Genomic DNA, 14,904 nt, shown 5'->3' with positions numbered 1-14,904 from the left:
CAGTGCTTCTAGATAACCACATGTACTTGAAATGTTGCCATGTTTCATTTCCCATTCATCTATTTGGACTTCAGCAGTTTTCACTTTCTGTCCATACTCTGTCTTCAAATCCTCTACAAGTCTCTTCTCTTCCTTCTTTACTTTCTCTATGACCTCTTCTGCTTTCTTTCTCACCCTCATTTCTTCTTCCTGACACTTAAGTTGAAGTTGGTTTCTGTTCTTTATGGCTTCTAATTTACAAATTTCACTTTCCCGTTCTTTCTGTCTCAACTCTACCACCATTTCTTTCAACTGTATGATGAATTCATCTGCTGCTCCTTGTAGATCTCTGTGTACATGTTCAGCAGTTCGATGCTTTATAAAGGCACAGTCAGTACACACAGTAACCTTACAGGTCTCACAGTAGTATTTGACTTCATTTTCTGGATGAATGTTGCAGTAGACTTTCTTGGGTTGTAAACGACTGCCAAGCTTTCCTTCCTTATATTCATCAACTGTAATAATGGTGTGGTTTCTAGATACTAGAGCTCTTCTATGGGCCTTAGTACATGAAGAACAAAAGTTGATACTACAATCTACACACCTGTTTGTTGCTGTGTTTTCATCACATCCTTCACAAAGCCCTGGTTCAGACACTTCGGTTGGTTGGCATCTCCCAACTATGTCAAGCAGTGAGTTCATAAAGAAGTTAGCTTTCAGTTCAGTTACATTACCATTTGGTAGCTCACAGGGTGTGTCACAAACCAAGCACTGCAACCTACCTTCTCTTTCAACGATCTTAATCAGACATTCTTGACAAAACGTATGATCACATGGTAACACTTTAGGATTCTTGTACTGCTCTAAACAGATTGTACAGGACAGATAATCTTCTCCAAGTTCTTTTAGAAATGTTTCCAAGTCTGGAATAGCAGTCGCCATGTTGGTCAATGATACATATATCACTAAACGACACTTGATCAGGAACTACTTGAATTCTCAGAAATGATTATCTTGTGTACCCCTTAATTTATTAGTGGCTCTTACACTGTGGCATGGCTGTGTATTGTTATTCAGTCTGTCGTCATGGTACACATACCAAACTTCAAGCACATAAAGGCTCTCATGGGAGGTCAGAGGGCAAACATTGTTATTCAGGACAGAGTTCTGTTCATGCAGTTATATAGGGCACATAGTTTTCCAGACAAGCTAGACTAAAACTCTTTGTTGTACTAAATGATAAATGTATGTACTGTTGCATGTCAAAACATAGAAAGTACGGTAACTTGATTAACAGTTACTTCACTGAACAGTATATCTAGTGACCTAAATCTCAACATTGGTTGTCTGAGCCAAGATAATCAAAACTTTAACTTGGTCCCCGATTACTGTATTATTTATATGGAAAAGTGTTTACCCCAGTATTGAATAGATTAAAAGTGACTTAACAGTGGCAAATGAACAAATGCATCAACATACTGTGATAAAAGTATTAAAATACTATGCTTATGAAAAGCATGGACATGTGTTACATTCACTTGGTTTATGAAGTCAAATTTACCTAACATTAATTTAAAACATAGATAGCCCATGTCTAAGAAATACAGTCGAGTACAATGTACATACATGTATTTTGAATTGAGATTGATTCACTTTCTGTATTCAAAAGTTTTCATCAAAAAAAACAATGAGATATTGCTGTAGCCAACTTTATAAACTACTGCACCTCTGAATAAGAAATGAGTGCACAGAAATTGAATTGCATCGACCAAGAGAATAGATTTCCTTTTTGCAAAAGAAGGTAACTTATTTCATTGCTGATTTTAAACTAGTCCATACTGACAAGCAGAGCTCACAAATTTGATAATGTATGGTGTATATATATTCTTCAGGCAAACCCTTCCTGTTTTAGCTGTAGAAACAATTCTGGTATATACATACTGTATGTATAACCAGAGTTGTGCAATCAAAATTTAACAGTTAGCAATATTTATCCAATATATTTCTTTTCCCCATTGTTACAGGTGATTGGTAATTTGGTGTATTACCGCTACATGAATCCAGCTATTGTAGCACCCGATGCATTTGATATTATTGATGTTGGCCCAGAAAGAGGACTTACAATGCAGAAGAGAAGAAATCTGGGATCTATTGCCAAGATTTTACAGTTTGCAGCATCCAATAAAATGGTAGGGGTATACTTCTCTTTGTCTATAATTTGAAAAAGATAAGGACTATAAAATTGTGGATGAAATCCGTCAACCAGGTTGTTGCTTGTCTTCCTGTGGCTTTCTTTCATAGTAATTTTATATTCAACCATTTGATAGATGCTGGCTTTGGTTGATTCTTTCTTAGCAATGCATTAGCATAATGCTGCATAGATGTGAATTCTTCCAAAATAATTGGACTAATAGTCAAATCAGTTTCCTTTATACCATGTGTAAGTAGCATCATTGTAAAGGAAAAACCACCAAGTTTGTTTTTTCAGTAATCAGTATAATTTTTATCATGTGAGTTGTATGATTGGGCTGCGTGAATTGTCATTTATGATATTAAAGTATGCATTATGATATATATGCAGTGATTGGCAAAACACATTGATCCATCCATGAAATCACTACTCATATGCATTTGTTTCTAATTTTGCTAGTATTACTAAACAGTTTATGCCACATCCTGTTACCAATGTTTGTCATTACATTGCTTTTCTGTTAATTTATTTAAAATTATTTTATTTTTATTTCATTTTCATTTCTTTATGTTTATTTTTAATTTGATACATGATTTTTTTTTTCAAATAGTATATTTCATATATGTTTATTTAGTTTTCATCTCATGGTGTTTTGTTTCATTTTTGTTTTTTATTTATTTATTTATTTATTATATTTTCAATCTTGATCAGGAGTATTCGGTAAGTCTGCAGCCATGGGACTTGTTGGATACCCTGTTACAACCACCGACAAAAGTTGGATTTTGGCAATGTTGGCTAGTTTGACAATGCATGTCATTCTAACATATATAGGGCTTGCACCTACTTGCATGTCACTGCCAGTGATGAGTCTGTTGTGTATTCTATATGGCGTATACATTGCATGTCACTTGTACCATCTAACATCTAAGGATTTGGCTGTCGGGTGTGTTTACTGTATACGATACAGTTTTTATATTAAATCAAAATGGATGGAATAAATATAACAAAGATTATGGTGTTGATTATTTGCATGTACAGTGCATTATTCAATGTCATTCAATTCTTTAAGTGTTGCAGAACCATGCCTCATCTTCAGGCTCTTTTCTCTACGTATGTTTAATACTATAAGGTTATTATGCATGAGATAATTCACCTAAGGTTGATAAAAATGACTTCATGTACCGGGTATCATACAAACTTTATATATAATATGAATCATACATTTCTAACAGTCAAATATTTTGTAGAGACTGATATCTTCATTGGTGGGTCGCCAGTTCTGTTAGATCCACCAATGACTAGGAACTCAGTCTCTTCTGGTCTGTAAGGTATGCCATGATGTGGCACCTTCACACATTGGTCAACCTGTCACACAGAGAGGAGGCCAATGAAGGCGGTGTGACACAGTGTAGAAATGTATGGTTCACAATGATATTATTCATAGGCAGAATCCCAGAGTAAAATTTGTAAATACAAATACTGTATCAGACTTGATACATGGATAACTTTTGATACGACTTCTCTCAAAACTTCGTTACCATCTTTTTAATGGAACTACTTTTTTGCATGTTAGAAATCACCCAGGTTTCATCTGATTCTGTGTCATAGGGTGTTCTTCTTACAGAATTCAGAGTTCTTCTTTGTCTATTTTCATTTCTGTCAGTTGCTTTGTCTTTCAGTCTTTATAGGTTTGTGATGTTAAGGGGATCCTGAATATTGGAGTACATGTACCATCAGTTGTCTGTAAGATACGGCATGTCATAGCGCCCTCACACATCAGGCTACTCATCCACTATATATCTCACTGTGAAAGAAGTTGACTGATGAGTGAGGGCGCCCCAACATGGCATATCCTACAGACTAAGAGTACATACAGATACACTATTTAGAGTGAACCTAAAATTGACTTCACATTAGTGCAAAAATGTGAGGTAACATTTATGGTTATTTGTAACCCATGAAAATAGGGAAACAGTTCTTTTGAGACCACTTTTTTTGCTATCTTCTATTACCATAATGCAACATTTTTTTCACATCTATTTTAGGAAGACTATCTTTGCAGTTTCACAAGTTCTGAACTGAAAGTCTGCATGCCTCTTTGTCATACACTTTCCAGCTATCATTGTCATAAATGGTGATACTTGGATCATACTGGTGAAGGTTCTTGCATGACCTGTGTTCAACTTTGACCTGTAATCTCTCTTCTTTATTTGTATGTCGTTGTCAGTAACATAGAGTTTGTTATTTTGTCTTGTAGTTTGAGGGTGAAAGTGTATACATGGCATCTCTCAATGAATATGTATCAGAAGCACACATTAAATTCAGGTAAGAATTATTAGTTTTTAGTCTGTGATCATCCCTTGTCATGGTTTCAGATATGGATGTGAATAGGGAACTTGCATTCCAGACTGAGCATGCTCAGACGCAAAGGACTATGGGATTATCTGAGCTTATCATAAAACCTAATCTGGAGCTACTGCTAAAATAAACCTCCCACAATGGTCAGGGTAACTATGAATTGATTATTTGTGGTTACAAACAATGTATCAACATTGTTTATAATGCTAATTGATTAGTATTTATTATCACATTTCCCATGATGCAGCATTCAACATGGCAGGTTTGCAAGTTCCCTATTGGAACATTGTTCCAAAGAGATGCCCCCCACAACAGACAAAACATAATCACCAAATGTTGTGGTCAGCAATCTAGTTTAACAGTCTAAGATCACAGACCTCAAATTTCCGTTTGAAACATACAAAACTACTTAACATGGACCAATGGAATGGACATATTAAAAATAAAAAATAAAAATCTTAAAAATGATTCACGGATCAGATAGGATAAAAACTTTAGATACTGTCATGTGTATACATAATCACATTCGTATATCATAGATTGAGGTTGAGTAGTATAGATGGTTTTGTTAAAACTTTGACATCATAAATATAGTATGACATAATGGCACATTCCTGATTAGTGACTTGTTGACAACTACAGTGTTTACTGGACACAACTAATGATTACATTACACTGTTATTCAATTTATTTCTTATTTTAGGCAATACTTCGCTGCAGCCTGCCAGGTTCCAGAATTAGAAACCAAATTTAACATGGATGAGTTCACAGACTTCACTACAACTACCAAACCTGTCATTTATATCTCAGCACAGGAAATTTGTGACACCCATCAAGTAAGTAGTATACGATATATATCTTGATAGTAGTTTGGCAAATATGTGTGTAGAGCATTGCTTATATTTTTTTCACAAATTTATGATCAGTAAAATAAATTGAGTAGATGATAAAACTCGTTTCCACCAAATATGCTTATATACATTGTGCATTTCTCTCAGTGTCAAAAAGTAGGTTTTATGTCATAAAGTACTTCCTGTCTGTGACAAGTCGGATATACTTTGCATGAAATTTTTATGCATCACCTAATCATAAATGCTTTTCAGCAATGGCTATCTATCTATACAGATAGAGAGTAAGGAAGAAACTTGTTGTGGCCTCAATGCAAAGCACATGTCCTAGTTACTGACTGAGGTAGCCTAATACATGCGTGTAGAGTTAGACCCAATATTCACATAGTACTGTTTCATTTGTAGTTGTTACTTGAACACCAAGACGCCATATCACCTGATGCCAGTGATCCACTTCATGAACTATTAGAAGATTTAGGTGATCAACAGCCAAGTATTGAACACCTGATTGGTGAGTACACAGCTTCAGTACAGTTTATGGTCTAAAATCAAACAACTCTGCCTGTTATCTGGTAAATGAAATGCCATTGATATAATATTGACTGTGTTTGGAGTCCCATCTCTACTGTAAAGGATATAACATTCTGTTTTTCTACAAATTTGAGAACAAGAACAAGAACAAGAACAACAAGAAGAAGACGACGACGACGACGACGACGACGACGACGACGACGGCGGCGACGACAACGACAACGACCACCACCACTTTTTATGGATCTTTTTATTTTTCCCTCCCTACTAAGGTGAATTACTCGGTGACCCCAATACAGACATTCACACCTCTTTATTTTCCCCTCCCTAGGTGAATTACCAGGTGACCCCAATGACCCAGCCATACAGACATTCATGAATAATATGGCTAAAGTAGAAATATCACTGACTTTGAACAACAAATTTGAAATGATGGCAGAGGATGATACTGACTTGAAAACTATGTATATAAGGTAAGTGTCGGCATAAACAGTGGAGTTGTCTATTGTCTAGGTGAATATCATTGATCAGTAACTATAAGAGGTTACATACAAAGCAAGCCATTTATTATCTGGCATGTGTGAAGATGCTACCTAGTTCAACAAATATAAGAACAGGTAAACAGTGCCATCTATCATGGAGTGAACAAGAATGGCAGTTTGCAGTCAAAGTTCTCAGCTTATCAAACTATGTTGTGTGTATTGGTTAGATTTCTAATTCTCACAAGGACAATTGTGATGCTGAATGTTGTATTGTAAATAACTAACTGCTTTCTCTAATAGTAATAATGATTATTGTGATATCTTTTGGACAACAGGACAAAGAGATTGATTGTAGATGTGATTGGCAGTCAACCAGGTGACACCCTACCCCAGGTGTTGTCCTTACCTGCTACAGATGATCAGGTAGGTTAATATGCAAATAACAGTCCAAGAGATGGTACCATGTACATGTATTTCACTATATACAGTGAAATGTAAAATTGCCAAATATTCTGTAACTGAAGGAATTCAGTACAAAATGGTTTAAATCTGTGATGAATTTCACAGTTTATTCTTAAAGTGGCCATATGGATGAGAATTTGGTATTTATTTTGGATTTTTATTTGATAAAACAGCTTCACTATGTTTTTCTACTGGAAAAAATAATGTGAAAGAACATATACCAAGTCTATGTTCACAACTCAATAAACGGCAAAACATTAAACAATGTATAAAATGTTTGTTATTGTACGTACATTAACAAACTTTTTACACTTTTTCCATCTTTTTGCAATGTATTGAGTTATGAACATGGACTTGGTATATGCTCTTTCGCATTATTTTTTCATGCAGAAAAACATGGGGAAGTTGTTTTATCAAATAAAAATCCAAAATAAATACCAAATTCTCATCCATGTGGCCACTTTAAGTAGAGGAAGATTTGAATTATTAACAGTCAACAACAAATAGACTGATTCAGTATTATAAGGTAAATGGTCACCTTTTTAACCACCCAATGCAGGGGGGGGGGGGGCATTGCGATGGGCTCTGTGTCCATTCATAATACGTCATTTCTCAGACATGCCATATCCGATTTCTTTCAAATGTGGCACAAAGGTGACATATCATATGAGACATATGCACATCAATTTGTTTTTTCATACATGCAAATGTGACTGTATTTGTAGTTAAAATTCAATATTTGTTGCATAACTTAAAAACTGTAATACACAGACACTCCATTCAAGTGTCTACCCCCATATTATCAGATGCAAGCTATCTTGTGACACTTTGACATTGACCTTCAGGGCTAATTATCAAAATCAAGCCAATTTCTGCTTATCACAGACACACTGTAGGGAGCTGTGTCTTCTACGAAGACTTGTTGATCACGTCTCTGTTTTGCTTGTCATCACAAAGTGACCATGATTGGAATCTTGTCTTATACCCATTTCACATTATACAGGAAGAAAGACATCAGCTGATTATTAAAACAAGAGAAGCTAGAGATCAGAGAGCAGACAAGAGAGGTGGTGGTTTGAAGAGATCTCTATCAGTTTATGGAGATACAAGGTAAGATTATTGGGGGTGGGGATGTGGATGAAGCATCCCAGTTCTTGCCCTGTATCAAAGTAGAAAGATACAAGGTAAGGTTTTTGGATGAGGAAATATCTCATTTCTTGATATCTTTATCAAAGTTGAAAAGTATAAGGTAAGATTTTTTTGTAATTTTTTTTTTTTTTTTTTTTTTTTTTTTTGTAATTTTTTTTGTAATTTTTTTTTTTTTTGGGGGGGGGGGTGTGTGTGACGTGTCTTGCTGCTTGATTTTTACCAGTGTAGAAAGATACATGGTATTAGACTTTTGGATGGAAAGTGATAGCAAACTGTCCATGATATGTCTTTCTGTTATTTTTGAATCCTCCATCATTTCATTATCGTGTCTTCCATGTCTACTCTCTAAGCTCATCACAGATCATAACTTGTGGTGTCTTTTACACACACTTACATTTTTTAAGATCATTTTCTAGTCATTTCATATTTTGTACTTTTCTCAAGAAAAAAATGTATTAAATCCCCAGCTTTGTTTCTAAATGAGTAAAATGGCATGACCATATTGATACAATATATCCGTACTATGAGTTAGCATAGCCAATATTGCAATGCTTTCAATAAGGTCTGTACAATTATTATGAAGCACTGTTACACTGTTTTGAACAGAGAATTTCCTAGAAAATCATTTAGTGTGTTTGTTAGAGCATGTTTATATTTGATTGTCACCTAGGTTACCATTAGAAGGTAAGAAGAAGAAAATTCACCATAATCTGAGGATGTTGGAGAAAGCTGGTCTTGTATCCAAATCTGATAATTATCAACAAATAATTAATGCTATTGTCAGGGTAAACATACTTTCTTTTCATTATCTATTATGTAATTATTTTGAAAACTAGATAATAATGATAACAGTAACAATATGATAATAGTGTATGTGTGTGTGTAATGTATGTGTGTGTATGTATGTATATGTGTGTGTATGTATGTGTGTGTGTATGTAATGTATGTGTGTGTATGTATGTGTGTGTGTGTGTGTGTGTGTGTGAATTTTCGGTATATATGTATGTATTGATGGATGGAGTGTGTTTAGTAGGGAAGGAGGGAAAGTGTCTGTATAGATGGAGTTTGTCTGGATGGATGGATGGATGGATGGATGGGTGGGTGGGTGGGTAGGTGGATGGGTCCAAACATTTCTGTCAGTGAATGTCTCTAGAGAGAATGCATGGTAAATATGCTCATTGGTTTACATTTTATGGAAGATTTACAGTTATTCAGCTTTCACTGACAAAACTGTCTTTCCTTGTCTTTCCAGGACATAAGGAACCAGCGTAAATACCGACAACGTCGTAAACAGGAAATCGTCAAACTAAGAAACACTTTGAAAGGCTTGGAAACAAAGTCTAGTTTCTATGAAGAGCAGATTGATTATTATAATCAGTACATCAAAACATGTCTGGATAATCTACAAAGGAAGGGAAAGTAAGTCTTTGATACATGTTGCCCCTGACATCCAACCACTTAGTCTAGCTGTTAGACCCTCAGGCAACTGTACAAACAACCATATGTCAAGGGGGGGGGGGGGGGGGGGCTTGCCCAAGGTATTTCACACCAGAGGTACTGTAAAACAACCATATGTCAAGGGAGGGCTTGCCCAAGGTACTTCACACCAGAGGTACTGTAAAACAACCATATGTCAAGGGAGGGCTTGCCCAAGGTACTTCACACCAGAGGTACTGTAAAACAACCATATGTCAAGGGAGGGCTTGCCCAAGGTACTTCACACCAGAGGTACTGTAAAACAACCATATGTCAAGGGAGGGCTTGCCCAAGGTATTTCACACCAGAGGTACTGTAAAACAACCATATGTCAAGGGAGGGCTTGCCCAAGGTACTTCACACCAGAGGTACTGTAAAACAACCATATGTCAAGGGAGGGCTTGCCCAAGGTACTTCACACCAGAGGTACTGTAAAACAACCATATGTCAAGGGAGGGCTTGCCCAAGGTACTTCACACCAGAGGTACTGTCCTCCTCCGTTTTGTTCGAAAAACATCAAAGCACAGATGCAGAGGTGTTACTACAAGAATACCGACCACAGCAACCACTGTGATCAGGTTTGAATGTGAATACAGGTTGTATATGTGAAAGTAAGATATGAGGATGGTAATATAAAGGATATCATCAAGTCCATATCATGGCACTCGTTGGAAATGTAGCTTAACACTAACACTTCTTGTATTTCCTTTACTTAGACAAGATGTCGGTTTTAAAACTGTTTGAAAGGGTTACAAATCAAGAAGACTCAGAAGTAACCACTTGTAAAAAAATATCTAAACAAATTTTTAAACTGTCAAAAATTTTACAAGAGTGTACCTGATTTGACTAACAATACAAAAATATACATATCAGTGATCACTGTTTATCAAATAGTCATGCAGTAAGACCTCTGATCTGCACTTTGGGGATTGCCAAATAAAACAGAAATGTGATGACAGTATACGTACCTCTGTCTGTCACTTTTAAAGTAAGCAGAGTAGTCTGAGGGGTCTAGCAGCTAGACTATATATCAAAGGGAGGCTTAGATTTAATAGAGCAAAGACCTTCTACCTCCACCACTTGGTGAAGGGTCTATGGTTAGAGTTTATACAACTCACCCCCATCATAAATCTAGTTTATATATAACATATCTCATATATCTTTGACAGGAAATCCACCAAAGCTAAGAATCCATTTACAGTGGACCGTGAAGCAGCTAGGATTCAAGGCCAACTCAAATACAGTGCAGCTAAGTTACATGAAAAGGGTGTTATCTTGGAAATAGAAGGACTACCAGAAAATCAGTGAGTATGAGTTGGTAAAAGTCACAAAACATAGACTAAGATATTAATGGTGTACTGTCTAGAAATAGAAGAGAATTTCTAGGAGAGGTGACGTTTCTACAGTTCCAAAATTATGATGATGCTGTCTGTAACTTTGCACTGTTTTTGTTGATATTTTCCCCATTGTCAATTTGAAACATATACCAAACACTTCTATGAAAAGTTTCAATGATTCAGATTGGCTGAAATATCTCTGTATTAGTCATTTGAGTTTACTGTGTACACTGGCTTGATGTCCGTGTGTAAACAATGGGGAAGGATGTACAGACTATTTTACTCATTGTACAACTAAAAGTAGACGTGTTAGATATTGATAGCGTTTGATCACCTTGGTGACCCTGCATGCTACAGCAAGTACAATATATTGAAAATAAGAACAAAGATGAACTGCTAGTAATTACTACTGAACTTAAAACTTTTATCAATTTTATACCTAAACATATTGTTTTTGTTTTTCCTTTGTAGGTTTAAGAATGTAATGTTTGAATTTGAAACAACGGAAACATCTGGTGTTTTTGCGATATCAGCCAAGTTTATGGGTGTCAGTATGGAGAAAGTACAACTTGTCTTCCAGGTAAGTTAAGTTTATGGTTCTCAGTGTAGAGAAAGTACAGCATGACTTCCAGGTATAGATTTTGACAATAACTATTCACAATCAAAATGATATCACTAAATGTTATATGAGGAGTCATTTCTTTTTTGAAAAGAAAAATATTCAGGTAACAATCTTGTATTTCTGATGTTTTAGAAGTTTGTTGTCAATTTATTGAACATCTGTACATTATATACGAATGACTTTGTACATCTGTACTTATATACCAATGACTTTGTACAATTGTATTTGTAAACCAGTGACTTTGTACTTCGTAAACCAGTGACTTTGAACTTCTGTACTTACACAGATTCACCTTTCTATTTCCCAACTGCAGGACTTACTACAGCTACAGTACGATGGTGTTGCTGTGATGAAGATGTTTGACAGAGCAAAAGTCAATGTCAACTTGTTGATATTCTTGCTCAATAGAAAATTCTATGGTAGATAAATATATAAGACGTCATTGGTCACACTGTGTGTGCAGCCATGAATTCACTCATTTTAGTCAGAATGCTAGTTTATGTAGAATTTCATTTAGATGACAATTTTGACCAAAAACCTACAAGAAAGGGTTAGTTTGATAAATATGCTTTTCATACACTTCGGTGGCAGTGTTTATCGATATTTGGTTTTATGGATATTTGACAACAGCATCTTAAGTTACTGATGTTTTGTGTTGTGTTGCATTAGAATGGAAGAAAAAAATCATGAATTATAACTTTTATTTTGTAAATTTAGCAGAATTCTGATCGTCAGGATATAATCATGTCTTTTTATTAAAGGGAGATTTATTTTATGGTATTTCTATGTTATTGTGTGTACCAGGTATTTTTGTAGTATGTTTTGTGTTTACAAAAGTTGCACTAGAAAGACAAGAGTTGATGTACTAAATTGTGTACTTGTAGGACGGACTGACTCAACTATCCATAAATGTATTGTATTTTTCTGTCTCCTACCTTTTCTAAAGTCTACCTCTCTATACACTGTCTTCTATATCTTCATTTCTGTGTTGTTATGTGTATGTTTATCATCTTGTCTGTCATGTTATCACGTTTATGGTATGTTGTAAGTTATAGGAGTTTCAAAAAGAGTAGTGTGATAAAGTTTGTTTTTTTCTACTTATTAAATACAGCTATTGATATTCACATATCTTCCTCATCGGCACATAATTTGTGCTTCAGTACACAAAATAGCTTTCTTAAATAACGTACTGCATGTACTTTTCAGCTTATACAAAAGAGATACACACTTATTTAACAAAAGTGTAGAAGTAGCCGGGACAATATTTTGAGTCAGGTACTAAGAACTTTTTTCAGTTTCTCACTTTAGCATTGTGAAATTGGAATATTTTTGGTCAGCGAGGTGTTTTTGTATTGCATGTACTTTAATGTCATTTTTTTGGAGTTTACCATATAAACTAAATAAGCTGCCATACTATAGCTGTGTTATTGAACTTTGACACAAGGTCATAGGTTACACTTGTCACATGATATATATATATATAAATGAGCAAATAATTTTAGTTGCTTCAGCTAATAGTAAGCTGCTATTTACAGTACTGTATCGTATCAAAATATTCAAAATTATTCTGTTTTGACCTTTTCAATGAGATTGGTCATTATTTGTAGATGAACTTCTGGATGAAAATATTATGATTGTTTTAGAGATAGAATCGTACTTGTAGGCCAAGTTTGTACATTTTGGAGTACAAAGTGAATTTGAAGACATGGTTTGGAAGAAAGTGTTTCATATGCAGTATTTCTACATTGATCTCTATAATGACTGGCATTTCATATTTGTAACCATGGTGACAGGTGTTTTAAATTTTGTCAGCATTTGTGTTGCTAGTGCAGTTGATGGTGTGTTAGGTTGCTTCAATATCTTAGTATATATTATATATACTATATCATTAGTGAATCATGTATGTCTCATACCTGAAGACCAGTTTTGAATTCTGTCAATAACAATTGATGATGAAATATTCCTCAGTAAGATGAACACTACAGATGCATTTTTAATATTCAGCAAAAATTATCCGTTAATACCCCTTTAATAAGAACCTCTATAAATTAATTTGGTTATAGCTTAAATGTGGTTTCATTTTTGTGTCTGTCAGACTATTCACAAAGTTGTCACAGTTCAGTTACTAGTAGTCTGGCTGCTAGACCCCTCAGGCTATTGTTTATTGTAATGGCGACCCCCTACTGAGGGCACTAGTAAATGTGATCGTGTGATTGGATGCTGTTTTTACTCTGACTACAGAGTTGAGTTTAACAAGACCCGGGCTGTACCAGACAGAGGTACTCATTGCTTTCTGGACTTCAACATTTCACAGAATGTTTGACACCATTCACTCACCAAGTACAGAATATTAATTTGACAGTAGGATATTAGGATTGTAACCATGGAAACCCAGGTGTTTTAAATTTTGTAGCATGTTAATTAAGTGAACGGATGTATTCAACTTGTCAGAATACTTGATCTGTACATCTGATATAACCTTACTTTAATTCTGTACATTGCCATCCTTACTAGTGTTATTCTGGGTGGAATATCATAAAGACAGGTTGGGGACACCCATAATTAATTCTATGTTTCTCATAACACTTTTTTTAAAAATTGGGTTGGTCAGTTGTAAAAAAAAGTAAAAAATAACAAGTTTTTTAAGTAAGTGTAAGAGTACATGTTGGGGATACTTTCAATATAATGCACTTTAACAGCCTGAATTATTTAATTTTCCAATTTTTGGCAATAAACGATAATTTTCTCTCTGATACGCACTTGGATCATGGGGGTTGCCATCTTAAAGTCAATGATGTTTACTTGTCATTGTTTTCTAATTCTGCCATAGAGGGTGTCAATTTTTTTTAATTCCACCAAATTGAAGAGTCATAGGGTTAATCGGGTCATGAGAAACATACAGTTATGTTAAAGTAAAGCCACCCTTATCAACCGTGTGTTGAATGTTATAGTTCATAGGTTAATGATATGCTAATGAGAATGAATATTCATATAGCTTACAAAGACACCACAATGTGCATGAAGTGTGTGAATGTACAGTATTTGGATTAAGAATTCTGATAAACAATTCTGTTCTTGTGAGTTGCAAATAAAGTTGGTTTCTTGCACAGATCACCGCATTGTAGAACAAAGTGCAAGTTTTGAAACAAGCTATAGAAAATAAATTGCCTGCATAATTACTACATGTCTTGTTTGATATTATTGTGTGGTCTTGAAGTTTGACATGTGACATTATGGTAGAGGGAGTTAGTGGGAATGTGTGATATTCGTATGGGGTCAAGTTATGACACATGGAATATGACATCACATTGTAATGCTATATAAGGAATATGACATCATATTGTAATGCTATATAAGGAATATGACATCACATTGTGTGGCCATATAAGAAGTGCAACATCACATTATAATGCCATATATGGAATATGACCACATTATAATGCCATATATGGAGTATGGCATCACATAA

At 35.0% G+C, this 14,904-nt stretch overlaps 1 protein-coding gene across 4 annotated transcripts in view; it reads left to right on the top strand.

Annotated features, from left to right (window-relative positions):
- Window positions 1–14,600, top strand: part of LOC144443800 (ras GTPase-activating-like protein IQGAP1) — a 158,054-nt gene extending 143,454 nt beyond the window's left edge. For all 4 annotated transcript variants that reach the window (XM_078133348.1, XM_078133347.1, XM_078133349.1 and 1 more), the window contains 12 exons: window positions 2,004–2,168; window positions 4,428–4,495; window positions 5,232–5,364; window positions 5,782–5,887; window positions 6,239–6,380; window positions 6,725–6,812; window positions 7,855–7,961; window positions 8,671–8,785; window positions 9,253–9,419; window positions 10,646–10,780; window positions 11,285–11,393; window positions 11,749–14,600. In XM_078133348.1, the coding sequence (XP_077989474.1) occupies window positions 2,004–2,168; window positions 4,428–4,495; window positions 5,232–5,364; window positions 5,782–5,887; window positions 6,239–6,380; window positions 6,725–6,812; window positions 7,855–7,961; window positions 8,671–8,785; window positions 9,253–9,419; window positions 10,646–10,780; window positions 11,285–11,393; window positions 11,749–11,862 (1,449 nt within the window). In that variant the 3' untranslated portion in view covers window positions 11,863–14,600. The remainder of the gene's footprint in view (window positions 1–2,003; window positions 2,169–4,427; window positions 4,496–5,231; window positions 5,365–5,781; window positions 5,888–6,238; window positions 6,381–6,724; window positions 6,813–7,854; window positions 7,962–8,670; window positions 8,786–9,252; window positions 9,420–10,645; window positions 10,781–11,284; window positions 11,394–11,748) is intronic.
- Window positions 14,601–14,904: the final 304 nt, after the last annotated feature.

Source organism: Glandiceps talaboti, chromosome 12 (assembly GCF_964340395.1).
Source record: "Glandiceps talaboti chromosome 12, keGlaTala1.1, whole genome shotgun sequence".
Lineage (NCBI taxonomy): Eukaryota > Metazoa > Hemichordata > Enteropneusta > Spengelidae > Glandiceps > Glandiceps talaboti.
Note: the sequence above shows the minus strand (reverse complement) of the source record. Positions and strands in the feature narration are given on the sequence as shown.